The 18,814-nt window shown below is 37.2% G+C and overlaps 1 protein-coding gene across 1 annotated transcript in view; it reads right to left on the bottom strand.

The window, feature by feature from the left end:
- The window catches only part of RAD54B (RAD54 homolog B), a 105,708-nt gene that overhangs the window by 10,780 nt on the left and 76,114 nt on the right, over positions 1-18,814 (bottom strand). The window contains exons 9-11 of the mRNA XM_076005156.1: positions 11,694-11,833; positions 10,335-10,625; positions 4,751-4,926 (exon numbers count right to left, since the gene is read on the bottom strand). Of these exons, the coding sequence (XP_075861271.1) occupies positions 4,751-4,926; positions 10,335-10,625; positions 11,694-11,833 (607 nt within the window). The remainder of the gene's footprint in view (positions 1-4,750; positions 4,927-10,334; positions 10,626-11,693; positions 11,834-18,814) is intronic.

Below are 18,814 nucleotides of genomic sequence, written 5' to 3'. Positions count from 1 at the left end.
AAAAAGGAAAGTATAGGTACTAGTTTTTTTAAAAGTCCCTTGATGACAGCTACATAACAAGATTAGAGATTAGTTCAAATTGTAGCAGGAGGGCAAGGACTCATAAAGGAAAGACACAAAAAAATACAAAGGAATTTAGAGACTACAGAAGACCACCCTTATATGCAATTTCATTCTCCATGATTCCAGTTCCCTAAGGTCAACCACAGTCCAAAATATTACATATAATAAGATATTTTGAGTGACAGAGACACCACATTCACATAATTTTATTACAATATACTGTTATAATTGTTCTATTTTATTATTACTTTTTGTTTAGTCTCTTACTGTACCTAATTTATAAATGAAATTTTATCGTAGGTATATACGAATAGGAAAAAACAGTATATATAGAACTCGGTACTCTGAGCAAGAGTGAGACCCCGTCTCTACTATAAATAGAAAAAAATTAATTGGCCAACTAATATATATATACAAAAAATTAGCCGGGCATGGTGGCGAATGCCTGTAGTCCCAGCTACTTGGGAGGCTGAGGCAGGAGGATTGCTTGAGCCAGGAGTTTGAGGTTGCTGTGAGCTAGACTGACGCCACGGCACGCACTCTAGCCTGGGCAATAAAGTGAGACTCTGTCTCAAAAAAAAACAAAAAAAAAAACTCGGTACTATCTGCAGTTTTTAGGCATTCACTAGGGGTCTTGGAACATATTCATGTAAATAAGGAGAGACAATTGTAAATGGCCAACAAGCACATCAAAAGATGATCAATATCACTAATCATTAGGAAAATGAAAATCAAAACTATAAGGATATACCATCTTTTGGCTATTATCAAAAACCAAAAAATAACGCTGGCCAAGATGTGAAGAAATTTAAAGCCTTGTACAATGTTGGTGAAAATCAAAATGGTACAGTTGCTATAAAAGATAGTATGGCAGTACTTCAAAAAATTAAAAATAGAATTATCACATAACTCAACAATTCCACTTCTGAATATATATTCAAAGGATTTAAAAGCAGCGTCTTGAAAAGATATTTGTACACCATGTTCATAGCAGCATTATTCATAATAGCCAAAAGGTAGAAGTATCCCAAGTGTTTATCAATGAATGAATAAATAAATAAAATGTGATTTATACATATATGGAATATCATTTGGCCTTAAAATGAAGGAAATGCTGACGCATACTACAACATGGATAAACCTGGAGGACATTATGCTAAGTGAAATTAGTCAGCCACAAAAAGACAAGTACTATCAGATTCACAGAAACAGAAAGTAGAAGGGTAGTTGCCAGGGAGAAGGGGGACAGAGAAACGGGAAGCTGTTATTTAATGATATAGTGTGTTGGTTTTGTTTGCAAAATGAAAAGAGTTCTGAAGATTGGTTCCACCACAATGTGAATGTACTTAACACTACCAAACTATATACATAAAAATGGTTGGGATGGTTAATCTATGTTGAGTATATTTTACCACAATTTTTTAAAAAGAAAGGGCCATCTCTTCAGATACTGTGAAGCAACAGAACAAAGATCCAAGTCCACGCCACTAATGGAAGTACTGCCTCTTCTGCAATGCGACAAAGCAGGATTTAGTTTTCTTAGGGACCCAAAAGCAGTCAAAATGACTCCATCCCGATTCCCACCCCCAAATATTATTTTTATTTTTCTTCATCATTATATTTTTCATCATCATTCCTTTACTCTTCCTTACCACAAAAGAGAAACTTTCCCTATGACATCTTCAAGGATAAACTCTCACATGTTCAAACCTTATCTCTTCTTATTTCCTCTAAAACTATTTTCAAGCTGCGAACAGTGGCCCACACATGTAATCCCCGCATTTTGGAAGGCCAAACAAGGCAGGAGGACTGCTTCAGGCTAGGAGTTTGAGACCAGCCTGGGCAACATAAGAAGACCCTATCTCTTAAAAAAAATAGAAAAAGTTGATAGATATGGGAGGGCAAGACTATAGTCCCAGCTACTCAGGAGGCTGAAGCAGGAGGATCGCTAGAGCCCAGGAATTTGAAGTTGCAGTGAGCTGTGATCACGACACTGCACTCCACACTGAGGCAACAGAGCAAGACTTTGTCACTAAAAAATAAACAAGTAAATAAATAAAATAAAACTCTTTTCACTCATTATCTCTTATCCAACAACCATTGCCTATCCTCTCCTCAGAAAAGGAAAAAAAAGATTCAGTTAGAAAAAGAAAAAAAAGATGCAAACACAAGTCTAAGTAAGTCTATATTCTTAGATTTAAACTAGGTCACAATCTGCATATATACATTACACATGCCCTTTCGCACATACAAAATATTATCTAATAAAATATGTGAGAAGTGTTCCATTAGAGGTAGGTGCAGGATGTTATGGGCGCACACAAGAGGGGCATCCAACTCAATCTGAGGCAGGGGACACAAGAGGAGAAAGTATTTAAGCTGAGTCTTAACAAAGAAAAAAAGATGACTAGAGAATGAGAAGCGGAGACAAGCCAGGCACAGGAACCTGCAACATGTAAGGGCAGAGGGTGAGAAGTAGGACAAATTGTGGATTCTGCAGGTAGTTTCGTATGACTGGACTACATGGTAAATGTGAAGGAGTGGTAAGAGATGAGGGTAGAAAAGGAGGCACTGGCCATATCACAAACAGTCTTTCCAAACATGCTAAAGAGTTTAGAAATTTATGGAAGACAACTGGGAGTCTTTGAATAATTTTTTTAAGAAAAGGAGTGACATATTCACATTTATATTTTAGAAATATAAGTCAGGGCAATGTTGAGTATGTAATGGGGTAGAAAATAAGACGGAAATAGTTTATAAGAGATCATCATAACCCAATCAGTAATTGTAAGAATCAAAACAAAAATCAGGGTACCAAAAAGGGAATGGACTCCTTAGATTAAGAAATAAAATCCAAGCTGGGCGCAGTGGCTCATCCTGGTTATGAGCACTCTGGGAGGTGGAGGCAGAAGGATCACTTGAGCCTAGAAGTTGGAGACCAGCCTGAGCAAGAAGGAGACCCATCTCTAGTAAAAACAGAAAAAATTAGCCGGGCATCGTGGCACACACCTGTAGTCCCAGCTATGCGGGAGGCTGAGGCAGGAGGATCGCTTGAGCCCAGGAGTTTGACGTTACAGTGAACTATGATGATGCTGTGACACAAGGTGACAGAGCAAGACTATGTCTCCAAAAAGAGAGAGAGAGAGAAAAGAAAACAAATAAAATCTCAAGGAAGAAAGAGGAGTAAGGTGCCAAGATGGTGGACTAGAAGCAGCCTGCACATGCCACTCTCACAAAGTGGATTGAAAGTGGCAAGTGGACATTCACCTTCAGATCCATCATTTAAGAAAGAGTACTGGGAATCAACAGAGAGGCAACAGGAGGCATCCAAAGTGAAGGAGAGGGAAGAAAAGTGACCCACTCTGCGGAATCAGAGGTACACAGGGAAGACACTCACACATGGGGAAAGGACAGAGGAGAGACTCTCAGGACTCCACACTCCCCCAGTGGTCACCCCGGTGGTCACTGCTAGCCAAACTGTTATCCAGCATAGTAGGCCACGGGATGTAAATGATGAGAGCTAAACAATGAGTAGACATGGTCATATAGTGGTCTAAAAGATATTAGAAACTAAGAAGGGGGGAGGTAGGGAGGTAGAGGACAGATTAAAAACTTATAAGGTACACTACACTCTGGTGACAGGCAGAAAGCTGTCTGACTTCAGCATTATATAATTCATCCATGTAACAAAAACATTTGTACCTCCTTAATATTGCGAAATTAAACAAAAAAATAAAAATGGAAGAACAATTGGGAACCTTCCCTGACAACTGTAATTTCTCCAATCCCAGAAAAGAAAGCTTGCAGAAATTCTGCAGCTGTGGCTAAAAAAACTGTCACGAGCTCTAATAACAAAACTGGAGGTAAGTATGTCCTGGTCACTCTGCCACCAGGGTATCTGGAAATACAGAGTTGAATCCCATCAGTATAACTGAGAAACATGTATTATTTAACTATTGTCTGGTAAACTGAATAAAGAATTTGGGCTTAAAAGAAAAAGAAAAAATCAATAGAATTTAGTGACTAACAGAGTTGGGTAAGTGAAGAAGAAAAGTGAGTCTAGAATACTAGAATAACTTCCAGGGCTTTTGCTTACATTATGGTACCATTCATCAAGCCAAGGAATAACAAGAAAAGATCAGGCTTGCAATGACAAAATGATGAAGCTGCTTTTGGACATGTGAAGCTTGAAGTCCTATAGGACATTAAGATAGATGTAGATGTCCATTAAACAGAAATAGGATGTGGAAATTAGAAGAAAGGATTGGGCTATGAAATCAATATTATAAGTGTGATAGTTGGAAGTATGGGGAGTAGAGATCACTCATGAAGGGTGTTGAGAGTGAGAAGGTTAAAGAGAAAACCCTAAGGCATATCAAGATTTAAGAAACAGTAAAAGAAAAAAAGGATTCTCAAAGAGATTGGGAAACAACTTGTGTTATATATCAAAAGACAACACTAGGTATTTTTAAATATACATGCATTACATTTAGTTTTTCTTAAATAAAAACTTATAGATACATTGTTAACTATAAGTTTATAAAATACTGGGAGCTGAACTAACCAAAGAAGAAAACAACTTATTTTTAATGATTTCTTATTTAAAAGGGGGAGGGGGAAGTAAGAACATAGTGCAAACTAAAATTACATGAGCACTTATAAGAAGTTTATTATATTGATCTCTTACTTCTCAGCAGGTCGAAGTTCGTGGATAACTGCTAAGAGCTTTAAGAGCACCTGTAGTTTTCCTGACTCCTTCTCAGTAAACTGGGGAGGGCTGTAATCAGCTGGAAACACATTTAGCAAGCCTTCAAATAGACTCCTTTCTTCATTGTCATCACAAGTTGAGTTACATTCTTTTTCCTATTCAGAATGATGATTGTTAATAATGGCTCATGTTCATTTTTTTAATTAGGAGAAAAAATGCTAAAATTTTGGGGAGAAAAAGGTAAAGATTAATAGCTGTCTGAAAAGTCCAAGCTGTTAGGTAGATCTTTTATAGGTCACAACTTGATCATTTTTGAAAAAAGTAAAATGCAACCTACTGAGTTTCTTACAGAGAAGCTCTAACGCAGTCTCCTAATGCCTGCTATATTCACCCTACAAGTGCAGCATTATTTCCCATGTATAACTAAGGGGATTGTGGGCAAAGAAAGGAGAAGGAAATAAAAGGCATACAGCGATACAAAATCTGTCCTCTCCAAAGCCCTGACATTTTGCAACACTGCTACCTTTTACTCTCTCTCCTTCCTTCCCTACTACTTTTCTCTCTTGATTTGGGGGCTTCATAAAACACTTCCCAGGTGACATTTAAAAATAAGTATAATAGTTCACTTAATCTTACCCGTTTCTTCTATAAGAAGGAACAATTTCACCAAGAAGTTAACAGAGAAATTTGTTCTTACTTACAATAATACTTTTTATTTTACCAACAGTTTAGCATAAATTTATTCTAAGGTGATTATCCGCTCTCTGAAATTCACCCTCCAAAATTGCCTAGCTGACAGGTGAATACATAACTAGAGATTATAGTCATTAATGACTACATTACCTTTTATGTTAAAATCCTAGGATTGGCAGACCTCATTCTTCACAACATTTATCAGAGTTATCACTGTTTTTGAAACTTTTTTCAACCTATATCCCCTGTCTGGAATGCTTTTTCATTTTTCTGCCCAATTATCCCAATCCTATAATACTTGAGGACCCAGTGCAAACCAGGGCCTTTTTTTGGGTTTTTTTTTTGCATTGAATCTTAACCTTTATGGTTACACAATATATTTCAGCTTTGACCTTCTTTAACTGATCAGTTAATGATATACAGTTGACCCTTGAACAATACGGGTTTGAACTACATGGGTCTACTTATACTTGGATTTTTATCAGTAAAAGTTACAACAAGTATGCCTGCCTCTCCTTCTATCTCCACCTCTTCTGCCTCTGCCACCCCTAAGACATCAAGACCAGCCCCTCTACTTCCTCCTTAGCCTACTCAATGTGAGACCCTTATGATGATCTACTTCCACTTATTGAATAGTAAATAAATTTTCTCCTCCTTATGATTTTTTTAATAACATTTTCTTTTCTATAGCCTACTTTATTGTAAGAATAAAGTATATAATACATCTGACACATAAAATATATCAATTGACTGTTTGATATTGGTAAGGCTTATGGTCAACAGTAGGCCATTAATAGTTAAGTTTTGGGGGAGTCAAAAGTTAAAACATGGAGGCCAGACGCAGTGGCTCACGCCTGTAATCCTAGCACTTTAGGAGGCCAAGAGGGGAGGATTGCTTGAGCTCTGGAGTTCAAGACCAGCCTGAACAAGAGCGAGATCCCATCTCTACTATAAATAGAAAGAAATTAGCCAAACAACTAAAATTAGAAAAATTTAGCCGGGCGCGGTGGCACTTGCCTGTAGTCCCAGCTACTCGGGATGCTGAGGCACAAGGATTGCTTGAGCCCAGGAGTTTGAGGTTGCTGTGAGCTAGGCTGACGCCATGGCACTCTAGCCCAGGCAACAGAGTGAGACTCTGTCTCAAAAAAAAAAAAGTTAAACATGGATTTTCAACTGCACAGGAGTTGGGCTTGCATTGTTCAAGGGTCAGGTGTACTTTTTTATATTTCCCTAATGTTTTCATGTGTGTTGCATTCCCTCTTTAGTAATACTAGAAACACCTTAAGGGCAGTGAATCCTGTAGTATAAAATACTAAGCACAAAATACTTAAAGTTGCCAGAATATAGCAATATGTAGATAAACTCACTGAATTAAAAATACTAGGAACTCTTTGATATTTATTATATATCACTGGACATACATGGGGAAAGAGATACTTGCTGGCTGTTTTGGGTTAGGTCTGTTAAAATGCCTACAACTTGGAGAGGTCATCAAAGGACCACATTTTCATGTTGATAAACCTGAATATGCTAAAGCTCTAGAGAAATGATTCATACTAACCAAATTAAGATATTGAAGTTGGAATGAAAATGTATTGACCTACAAATGAGACCTATTTAAACCAAGTGGTCTATACATTCTGCCCTATGAAAGAAGTTCCACAGAGAAAACCAAACCACCAGCAGAAGGTTGTCTGGGGAATATTAAAACAAAGGAGACAGGTGATCTTGATGCATAAGTTCTTAACCAAGAATACTTATTAGAACCACTTGAGAAAGCTTTTTAAAAATCCTCATGCCTGCGTCCTATTCTCAAAGACAGAATCAGTCCATACGCTTTGAGGCCCGGACAAATGTGGCTTTAAAAACTTCCCAGGACATTATAATATGAACCACTAATTATTAATCAGCTAATGGACAATATCTTTATGCTATGTTAGCCTAATGCATCGCCTTCATCATAGAGATTTACCAATCATACTTTTTATATCAGCTAATCAGGACATTCTCTCTTCTGACTCCATATAACTTAATATCCTTTGGTTATGAGTTATGACATTGTTATTGATTATATTCCATCTACACTTCCTGAGGAGAGTCCCCATCACCTTAATTGAACTTGAGAAACAATCTAGATTTAATAGAAACACATTTATAAACTATTGCTTAAAGGTTACCTATACATATAGAAGACTCATTTCAGCCCTTTTGTATCAACCCTTACTTGATATGAGGTTAGAGGAAAGGTTTTCCTGAATAAATCTCAGATTGTAAATTATGCAGCCTATTTGAAGCTTGTAGTATCCTATGTCTTACTCAATTAATCTTGAGGAGGAAAAAAAAGTATCCTACACCTATTAATAATAGTGGCCACATGGCAACAATGGAGAAACACTCAGAGCTCCCTGCTGCTTTCTTCAAAAATATACAAGGATATTCTAAATTAACTGGTACACTCTTGACCATCATGGGGTCTTCCTTTTAAGGAAGAATTTTTGGCTTCTATTTTTGCTGGGCTTCATGCCCAACGGGTTTCATTTTTAACACTGTATCTGTTTCTTAAAAAGTTGCTTAATAAATTATTGTAATACTGACTACAGAAGAGTTATGCAAAGTTGACTTCTCCTATGAAAAACAAAGTAAATATAGTCCATTTTAGGATAAACTTGGAGAATTGTGTTATAATGAACACTCCATTTTCTAAGTATATAATTAATGACCTCAAGTATAACATAGCACCCATAGTTTTTGTTTTGGAGGATTATTTTTGGGCAAATTATGATTTAACTGTTTAAAGAAAATAATAAAACAATAAAAATTGTTCCATGAGAGTTGGGAATAACAGTATTATTATAATAGCTCCTGTGCAACTTCTGTGGCCAGACATCCTATCGTAATTTCTCAAATTGTCACAATAATGTTATCAGGAAGTTAATATTATCTCTCCTTTACAGATAAGAAAACTAAGGTTCACAGATGTAACTTGACCATGGTTAAACTTGCCCACAGCTAAAGAACTAGTAAGTACCATGTTTCCCTGAAAATAAGACTTACCCATAAAATAAGCTGTAGCAGGATTTCTAAGCATTTGCGCAATATAAGCCCTACCCCGAAAATAAGACCTTGTGATGGGCGTGGCTACGCAGCATATCTGCACAACCCATGCATTTCATCATGGAGCTGTAAAGAAGACCAGCAGCCCTTCTCATCTGCCCTATCATGACAGCTACTATCCCAGAGGTGACCAGAAAGGTGCGGGCAGCCCTACCAACAAGGTCAGCTCCCCCTGTGAGGTCCTGGCCATCCTGTGCGTGCTGCAAGCTGAGGCTTTGAGGGGAAAGTCCGCTCAGTGAAGTGAGGACCTCAGTGAAGTGAGGACCCGGATGCTCTGGCTTTAGGTATTATGTGTCCCCAGGGGGAAGAAGGAAAGCTGTGGCTGCCATTTTACTATGATGATGATCCAGAAGACAACGACTTAACTATATTTGAATAAATGTAGATTGTTGTACTGTACTTAAAAAAAATAACACATCCCCTGAAAATAAGCCCTAGGGTGTCTTCTTGAGGAAAACTAAATGTAAGGCACTGTCTTATTTGTGGAAAAAATGGTAGTATTGTGAGGATTGATACTCAATTCAAATTCTAAAACAAAAAACTCTTGGTACTTCAAACTGACTTATGTTCATTAAATATCTAACTAGTCAACTCAACTATGTAGTCATTAAAAATCATATTTGTAGAAGGTATCTAATTTGGGAAAATGTTCACTACTTAGTGAAAAAAAATATATATTTTAAAATACCACAGCATCAAGTTTCTCTAGAGTAAGATTATATACATATCTCTGAGCCCCTATTTCCTTACCAAACAAATGTGGATGGTAATAATAATATTTACTTCATGGAGTTTTGTAAAGAATAAATAAAATTAATACTAGAAAAGCACTTAGTGTTTTTGGTACAGGTTAAATATCCCGTATCCAAAATGCTTGGGACCAGAAGTGTTTCAGATTCCAGATTTTCTTGGATTTTGGAATATTTGTTATACATAATAAGATGTCTTGGGGATAAGCCCCAAACACGAAATTCATTTGTATTTCATATACACCTTATACATACCCTGAAGACAATTTCATAGAACATTTTAAATAACTTTGTGCATGAAACAATGTTTGTGTACACTGAACCATTAAAAGGCAAAGGTGTCAGGTATGGAATTTCCCACTTGTGGCATCATGTTGGCACTCAAAAAGTTTTAAATTTTGAAACATTTCAAATTTCAGATTTCCAGATTAGGGATGCTCAAACTGTACATTGTGAGTGCTTAATAATTGTTAGCTAATATTATCATTATTAATATTAACAACAAAATGTTATTTTCTCTAGCTACAGAGTTTAAGATGATTTTTATTTTCTTCTTTGTAATTTTCTGAATTTTCCAAATTTTATGTAACAGTCATGTATCATTTTTATGATGAGAAAAACTAAATTATTTTAATGGTAAATTTCATATTTGTTAGCAACAAAAAACAAAACTATGTTAATAGTTAATAATGTTAATAAGATAGGAAGGGAGACCATTGCAAAATATTAGACAAGGTACCAAAGGGCATGGGGCATAAACTCTAGAAGGCAGTGCCTCAAATCCATCTCATCCTTAGTTCAGCTCTAGGAATGTATATATGTTCTGAAGAGCAAGTAGAAGCCTGGATTAAGGCTCTACAGTAGAACCACATTGGAGAGGCTGCAAAACTTTTCAGAAACCCACACATACAACCCCAGGAATTACCCCAATCTGCCTTCTTAGATTCACATACCACAGAACCCTCATCTCACATCCCTGACAAGATTTTCATATACTATGTACTTACCTTTATAGAGCTGAACAAAAGGCATGGATGATTGCACAGTTTTTTAAGAGCTCCTATACATATTAGATGAGGACTATTTTCCAACAACCCTTGAAGACAGAACCTGACAGCCTGAGAATTCAACAGTTTTCGATAAAGCTCAATCTGTAGTGCTGTCGGCCGGCAAAAGACTACATTCTCTATTTTAGGTGGAAGATATTTATTTATGACTTCTTGGGTTCTTCTAAGAATAAAGAGTCCAGTGAGGCAAGTAAGTTCAGTTGCTCTTCTCTCTCCTAACTTCTTCTCTTCCTATGGAAAAATAACAGACTTAAGTAGAAATGTTATAGACAAAAATACTTATAGTTAAAATGAACATTAAAGATTTTATAATGTAAATCATTTACTAATTGCTTCTCAACAGATTTTTCTTTAACACAAGAAATAAATGAGGATGGAAAAACAAACCACAATCTCTTTATTTGTTCAGCTTAATCATTTAAGTAAAGCCAGTCTCCTAAATAACAGAAATTAGTGATATATCCTACAATTGGTGGCATCCTAAAGTCAATGAAATATAGTATCTAAACAACATGTAGACCATAACTTAACCATTTTCCTACCTTCAGAAATGTTTCTTTCCCACTAGTTTGTTTATCTTCTCCACCTTGTTTCCAATTTTTTGTCCTTACAGGTTAAGTTTTAAAAAATCTGCTGTTGTTTCTTTATAATACATTCAGAAAGCAGTATTACCAGCCCACAAGATACACGCACTTTTAAGGATTTTGACACACATTGTTAAACTTTCCTCAAGATGTGCCAATTTACACTCCAAACAGCAGAGGCTGATACTCTCCTCTATACTTGCTATTAACAATACTGTGCAAATCTAAGCTGGTGCAGTGATCCACACCTATAGTCCCAGCTACTAGGGAGGCTGAGGCAGGAGAATTACTTGAACCCAGCAGTTCGAGGACAGCCTGGGAAACATTGTGAGAGCCCATCTCTAAACAAACAAACACCAGTAGAAAGTACAAAAGTTATTTCATGGTTATTTTTGTTTAGTTTTTTCAATATTAGTAAGGATGAGCATTTGTATGTGTTTGCTGTCATTTATATCATTTATAGTCCTTTCTGAAGTGCCTATTCATGAATTTAGACAAGTGATGATGTCATTTTCTAAAATAAAGAATGTGGCGCCGTGGCTTAGTTGGTTAAAGCGCCTGTCTAGTAAAATAAAGAATGCAGGAAAGAAAAGATCGTGGTGAAAGATAAAGAGTTCACAATATTAATTTTTTCTAAATTAAAATACTGAAATTATGGATGATTTTCACAGACATACTGCTCATTTTTTACAAAACTTATTTAAGTAAATTATACCTCAGAAGCAGAAGGTTCTCTCGATAAAATGATGGGTTCTTCATATATTTTCCTATAAGATGACAAAGAGCCTAATATTCCTGGATTCACAAAATCAATTAATGCAAAAAATTCTTGCAGATCATTCTGAACTGGAGTACCTAAAGAGGGATAAAAGTAATAAAATTGTCTAATTTGTGTTTTATAATCACAGGTTTATAGCCAAACTATAATGGAAATTTGGAGAAATTTTTACTCTCTTCCCTAAGAAGAATAAATACAAGCAAATTCACTAAAACTAAGAACAATCAAATAAAAAAAAACACAGTCAAATCAAAGTTTAAAAAATATTAGCCAGGTGTGGTGGCTCACGTCTGTAATCCTAGCATTCTGGGAGGCCGAGGCAGGCGGATCATTTGAGCTCTGGAGTTTGAGACCAGCCTGAAGAAGAGCGAGACCCCATCTCTACTAAAAACAGAAAAATTAGCCAGGCATGGTAGCGCATGCCTGTAGTCCCAGCTACTTGGGAAGCTGAGGCAAAAGGATGGCTTGACTCCAGGAGTTTGAGGTTGCTGTGAGCTAGGCTGATGCCACAGCACTCTAGCCAGAGCAATAGAGTGAGACTCTGTCTCAAAAAAAACAAAAAGAAATCAGGGCCGAGCGCGGTGGCTCACGCCTGTAATCCTAGCACTTTGGGAGGCCGAGGCGGGCAGATTGCTCAAGGTCAGGAGTTCGAAACCAGCCTGAGCAAGACCCTGTCTCTACCAAAAAAAAATAGAAAGAAATTAATTGACCAACTAAAAATATATACAAAAAAAAAAAAAAAAGAGAAATCAACAATCACATAAATTTTTAACTCTGATTGTAACTGTGTGCTGAAGTCTTATGTAGCACAGCATAGTGGTTGAATGTAGGCTCTGGAATCAGCCACTCAGGTTCAAATCCTACCTGCATCACTCACTCCCTGAGTGACTCTGAGCAAATGACTTACACCAGTTTATTATCTGTAAAACAGGGATAATAATAGTGTTTCCTAGGGTTGTGAGGATCAAAGTACTCAATCCATGTAATATGCTTAGAACACAATAAATGTTCTATAACTTTAACTATTTTTAATATTATTATAACTATGTGACTTTGGACAAACTGCCTAAGCTCTTTAAGTTAAACTCAAGATTCTTTTTCATTTGTAAAAGTATGAAGATAATAATTTCCCAGTAGAATTATAATGAAAAAGTATAGACAATATATGTGAAGTGCCCAGCACAGTGCCTGACATATAGTAGAACTCACTGAATGGTACTTACTATTATTTCTCAAAGTTATCAGATCAAATTGGAATCTTCATTGTCCAAAGGATTGACAGACTATAATGGATTAATATACCCTGACTATATTAAATACAGTACTCAATAGCTTTGGGCTAACTAATTTTTAAAGAAACATTAGCATGTTTCGATAATTATAATTATAATTATAGTGTCAACTTATAGTGCCAATTATAGTGTCAAAAGAATACATTATACTGTTGGAGCACAGTACAACAGTATAATTTCAGATGGCTTTCAAATAACAGACCAGAAAAGGCCATCCAAAGATATAAATAATATATTAATAATATAAAAAGTAAATAAAATGCATTTATTTCATTAATATAGATGACATGAATTTTAAGTCAGAGTTTAATGATCAACTACCCAAAACTTAATAGGTTCCCCCAGGTTGGACCAATTCTTGCTAATTTTTGAAATTTATTATAACACATCTTGTCAGTTCTAAATTCTTAAACAGGCCAGGTGCTGTGGCTCACACCTGTAATCCTAGCACTTGGGAGGCCGAGGCAGGCAGATTGCTCGAGGAGTTCTAAACCAGGCTGAGCAAGAACAAGACCCTGCCTCTACTACAAATAGAAAGAAATTAATTGGCCAACTAATATATATAGAAAAAATTGGCCGGGCATGGTGACGCATGCCTGTAGTCCCAGCTACTCGGGAGGCTGAGGCAGCCGGATTGTTTGAGCCCAGGAGTTTGAGGTTGCCATGAACTAGGCTGACGCCACGGCACTCACTCTAGCCTGGGCAACAAAGCGAGACTCTGTCTCAAAAAAATAAATAAATAAATTCTTAAACACATCATCTAAACAATCAGGGAAAATATATTTATGTTGGTATGTATTTTGTTAAGCCTTTAAAAGTATATTCATGGTGATGATGAATAAAGATAGGGAGACTATGAAAGGCAAGAAAAAAAGAAAGCAAGCTATAAAGATCATTTTGTTTGGACTCCAGACATTCATCCAACCCCAGATGATTAATCAAGTCAACCATGGTAATTCTATCTTCTTTCCCAATTACTGATGTAGGAAAAAGTTTGTGTCTCAGACTGGCTTCACTGGAAGTAGAACCTGAGACAGTAATCCAGTTGCACATGATTTACAGAAAGTGTTCTCAAGAGGAAGGAATAATGGAATCCGAAAATGTTAGGGGAAGAAATGAAGCAGCCTAGTCTTCTAGTTATATGGGAGAACAAGCACATCTGAGTCAGATATCTGTTACCTGCATCTGAAATCATGCCAACTGATACACAAGGAGAAGGGGCAATAGCAAACTGGAAAAATGAAGAAAGGCAGAAGAACCCAAGAAAGGGATGAGAAAAAGAATTTAGGGAAGAAAATAAGAAGGAAAAAGAGAAGGGAAGGAGAGGGAAAGAAGGGAAGGGGCATGTGGCCATAGAGAAAGCAAACAGTATAGAGTATGGCATCTTGTAAGAGGTTGTCACACACTGTTTCCTAGAGGTAGTTTAGTATCCAATTTGCTGCTTTTAGTATTGTTCTCTAATTCTAGACTAGGTAAAACATGTATAAGCAGCTAAATAATTTAATGATAACAAAAGCAGAGCAGCAATGTACTGTGACAAGAAAAAAAAGAAACACTAAAGATTTTTAAGTCAAGTTGGTATGCTTACTAACATTATTTTCAAGACTGTAGAAGAGAAATTTGTAAGGAAATGAAAGAATTCTTTCTCTTCCCTACCTCTACCCTAGCCTCACAAAAAAGCTTTTTGTTTCTTAATTTTATTTTATTTTTTTTAAGAAGAGACATAAATCCACCCCCCAACCCAAGTACAAGAACACTATTAATAACCTATACTTATAACCTCCAGTTACCATCATAAATAGCTGAGGCCAGGGCTGGTGACTCATGCCTGTAATATGAGCATTCTGGGAGGCCAAGCCTTGAGGTAAGGAGTTTGATATCACCCTGAGCAACACAGCAAGATCCCATCTCTACAAAATGAAAAAAATTAACCAGGCATGGTGGTACCACCTATAGTCCCAGCTACTCAGGAGGCTGAGGCAGAAGGATCTCCTGAGCCTAGTGAGTTATGATGATGCCACTGCACCCCTGCCTGAGCAACAGGGTGAGACCCTATCTCAAAAAAAATAAAATAAAATAGCTCCGAGAGGCCGGGCACGGTGGCTCAAGCCTGTAATCCTAGCACTCTGGGAGGCCAAGGAGGGCGGATTGCTCGAGGTCGGGAGTTCGAAACCAGCCTGAGTGAGACCCCGTCTCTACTAAAAATAGAAATTAATTGACCAACTAAAAATATATATACAAAAAAAAAAAAATTAGCCGGGCATGGTGGTGCATGCCTGTAGTCCCAGCTACTTGGGAGGCTGAGGCAGAAGGATCGCTTGAGCCCAGGAGATTGAGGTTGCTGTGAGCTAGACTGACGCCATGGCACTCACTCTAGCCAGGGCAACAAAAGTGAGACTCTGTCTCAAAAAAAAAAAAAAAAAAAAAAAAAAAAAGCTCCGAGAGCTCTTTATTTATTCATACTTATATTTTTCCTTTGGATCCTATAATCTCACTTCTAGGAATCTATACAGAAAAAGTATTAATATATGCTTGTAGATATTTATCACCACATTATTTATAATGGTAAAGAATTAGAAACAACCTAATGTCAAATAGTAGGGATAGTTTTCAAGATTATGCAATATCATAGGAAAATGTCTACATTAAGTATATTTTGATGTACATGTGAATACATGAAAAACATGTATTTTGTGTATATATAAGGAACAAATATGCACGTATGCTGTGTGTATATATAATAAAACATGCCAAAATACTAACAATTAAGGACGTGAGGTTGGAAGATGACTTCTATTCTCTGGTTTCTGAAATGCTATAATATAACAATATATGTGCTTCTAAATTTTCAGTCTTTAATAAGAATATCACTTGAAATCCTAGATTTATCTTTTTTATGATATAATGAAAAGGCATCTAGTATCTTGTAATAATCATTCACCTCTTGTTATGCACTGAATTGTGCACCCCTAAAATTCATATGCTAGGGGCCGGGCGCTGTGGCTCACGCCTGTAATCCTAGCTCTTGGGAGGCCGAGGCGGGCGGATTGCTCAAGGTCAGGAGTTCAAAACCAGCCTGAGCAAGAGCGAGACCCCGTCTCTATTATAAATAGAAAGAAATTAATTGGCCAACTAATATATATAGAAAAAGTTAGCCGGGCATGGTGGCGCATGCCTGTAGTCCCAGCTACTTGGGAGGCTGAGGCAGAAGGATCGCTTGAGCCCAGGAGTTTGAGGTTGCTGTGAGCTAGGCTGACGCCACCGCACTCACTCTAGCCTGGGCAACAAAGCGAGACTCTGTCTCAAAAAAAAAAAAAAGAGAGATTAGTTGGGACTAGTTTACCTAAATCCATAGATCAGGGAGTAGGACTAACAAGACAGGAAAGTAGAAGTGAGCTAAGACTGACAAAGTAAGGAAACAAAGGACAATGCTAATCCCTCAAATGAAACTATCTCACTAGTCACCATGAGAACATTCCTTTTGAATGAAGTCCTCGTTTAAAATATTAAATTTAATTTGAAATGCTAGTTAAGTTAGTATTTGCTTATAATTGAGACTACCAGTACAATTGTCCATTTCTGCTAAAGAAAATTATCTGATTTTCAAGTGAGGAAGGGAACTTTTATTCCTTACCTTCATTACTTTTCAGTAAACTTTGTCACTCACTTTTTATTTCTTTTTGTTCCCTCTTCTAGTGCTAATCTTTTTTACTTTATATCTACAACTACTATTTAAATAAGCAATATTGGCCCCACACTGTAAGAATTAACAGTCTTTTTCTACATTTTTCCCCCATGGCTTTTCTGACCCCAAAGATCTCAAGATCAAAGACTAGTCAAGAAATCTGAACTGCAATTTTAGGAATCAAATATAAGGAAACTACTCAGTTCTTCAAACAGCCAAAGACATGAAAATCACCCAGATTAAGTTTTCCATTTCCCCAACTCATTTATTTCTTTAAAAATAGCATTTTATAAATATCTGACCCATTTTTCTATTCTCTAGTTTCCACATCAGTATTACTGACAAACATTTGTTTGGGCATCCACTAAATCTCAGGGATATAAGTATAATAACTACAAGATTTGATCCTAGTTCTTGTTATCTTTATCATCTTTAAGAGATTAAATTCTAAAAATAAAAAGATCATTTAACATTTCTCAAAATCATTTCTAAAACGCATAGTTTTTTTTTTTTTTTTTTTTTGAGACAGAGTCTCGCTTTGTTGCCCAGGCTAGAGTGAGTGCCGTGGCATCAGCCTAGCTCACAGCAACCTCAAACTCCTGGGCTCGAGTGATCCTTCTGCCTCAGCCTCCCGGGTAGCTGGGACTACAGGCATGTGCCACCATGCCCGGCTAATTTTTTATATATATATCAGTTGACCAATTAATTTCTTTCTATTTATAGTAGAGACGGGGTCTCACTCTTGCTCAGGCTGGTTTTGAACTCCTGACCTTGAGCAATCCGCCCGCCTCGGCCTCCCAAGAGCTAGGATTACAGGCGTGAGCCACAGCGCCCGGCCTAAAACACATAGTTTTAAAAATCACTTTTCGAGGCTGGGCGCGGTGGCTCACGTCTGTAATCCTAGCACTCTGGGAGGCCGAGGCAGGTGGATCGCTCAAGGTCAGGAGTTCGAAACCTACCTGAGCGAGACCCCACCTCTACCAAAAATAGAAAGGAACTAATTGACCAACTAAAAATATATATACAAAAAATTAGCCGGGCATGGTGGTGCATGCCTGTAGTCCCAGCTATTCGGGAGGCTGAGGCAGTAGGATCGCTTGAGCCCAAGAGTTTGAGGTTGCTGTGAGGTAGGCTGACGCCATGGCACTCACTCTAGCCTGAGCAACAAAGTGAGACCCTTCTCTCAAAAAAAAAAAAAAAAAGAAAAGAAACAGAAAAAGATTTAAAAATCACTTTTCATAAAGGTTAATACAATCCTCCCACACAGATTGGAAGTCAAATGACTACGAATTACTTAAAGATGAATATGCTCCCCATACCCAACTCAGTAAGAACAGAAGAGGAGAATTTTTTTCTTCTCTGTTGTTCTGGGGTGTATTTCTACCCTAAAGGTGTAAGAAGGAAGAAAAAGTTATTGGTCACATTCCTTCTCTCTCCTCATTTTAACCTCAGAGAAGAGCCCTGACATGCATAAAAGGCATTTGAAGGACAAAATGACATAAGAGGGCAGGGCACAGTGGCTCACATCTGGAATCTCAGCACTATGGTAGGCCAAGGCAGGAGGATTACTTGAGGCCAGGAGTTCAAGACCAGCCTTGGCAACATAGTCAGACCCTGTGTCTACAAAATATTTAAAAATTAGCCAGTTGTGGTGGCACATTCAAGACCAGCCTAGACAATGTAGTCAGACCCTGTGTCTACAAAAATTTAAAAATTAGCCAGTTGTGGTGGCCTCTAGTCAGTCCTAGCTAATCAGGAGGCTGAGGCAGGAGGATTGCCTGGGCAACAAAGCAAGACCCTGTCTCTGTAACAAACAAAAGTGATATAGAAATTATTATAATAAGAATAATCATGCCCTGCCCATTCCTTCCAAAAGGGTTAAAGACAGCAGGGAAATACAGCCTTGAGTAGAAAATGAAGGGGTCATAAATATTAGTAATGAATACAATTCTCTTCTTTCTTCTGCTGCTAGAATGGCAAATTGAAAGGGTGATACAAGACCAAGGTGAGGTATGGGAGAAAAGCTACATTGAGCTAAACCTGACTCTAGTCTAGGCATTAAGCTAAAAAGGTAGAAAAAG

Source organism: Microcebus murinus, chromosome 7 (assembly GCF_040939455.1).
Source record: "Microcebus murinus isolate Inina chromosome 7, M.murinus_Inina_mat1.0, whole genome shotgun sequence".
Lineage (NCBI taxonomy): Eukaryota > Metazoa > Chordata > Mammalia > Primates > Cheirogaleidae > Microcebus > Microcebus murinus.
The sequence above is the reverse complement of the archived record's forward strand: the minus strand, read 5'-3'. Positions and strand labels throughout refer to the sequence as shown.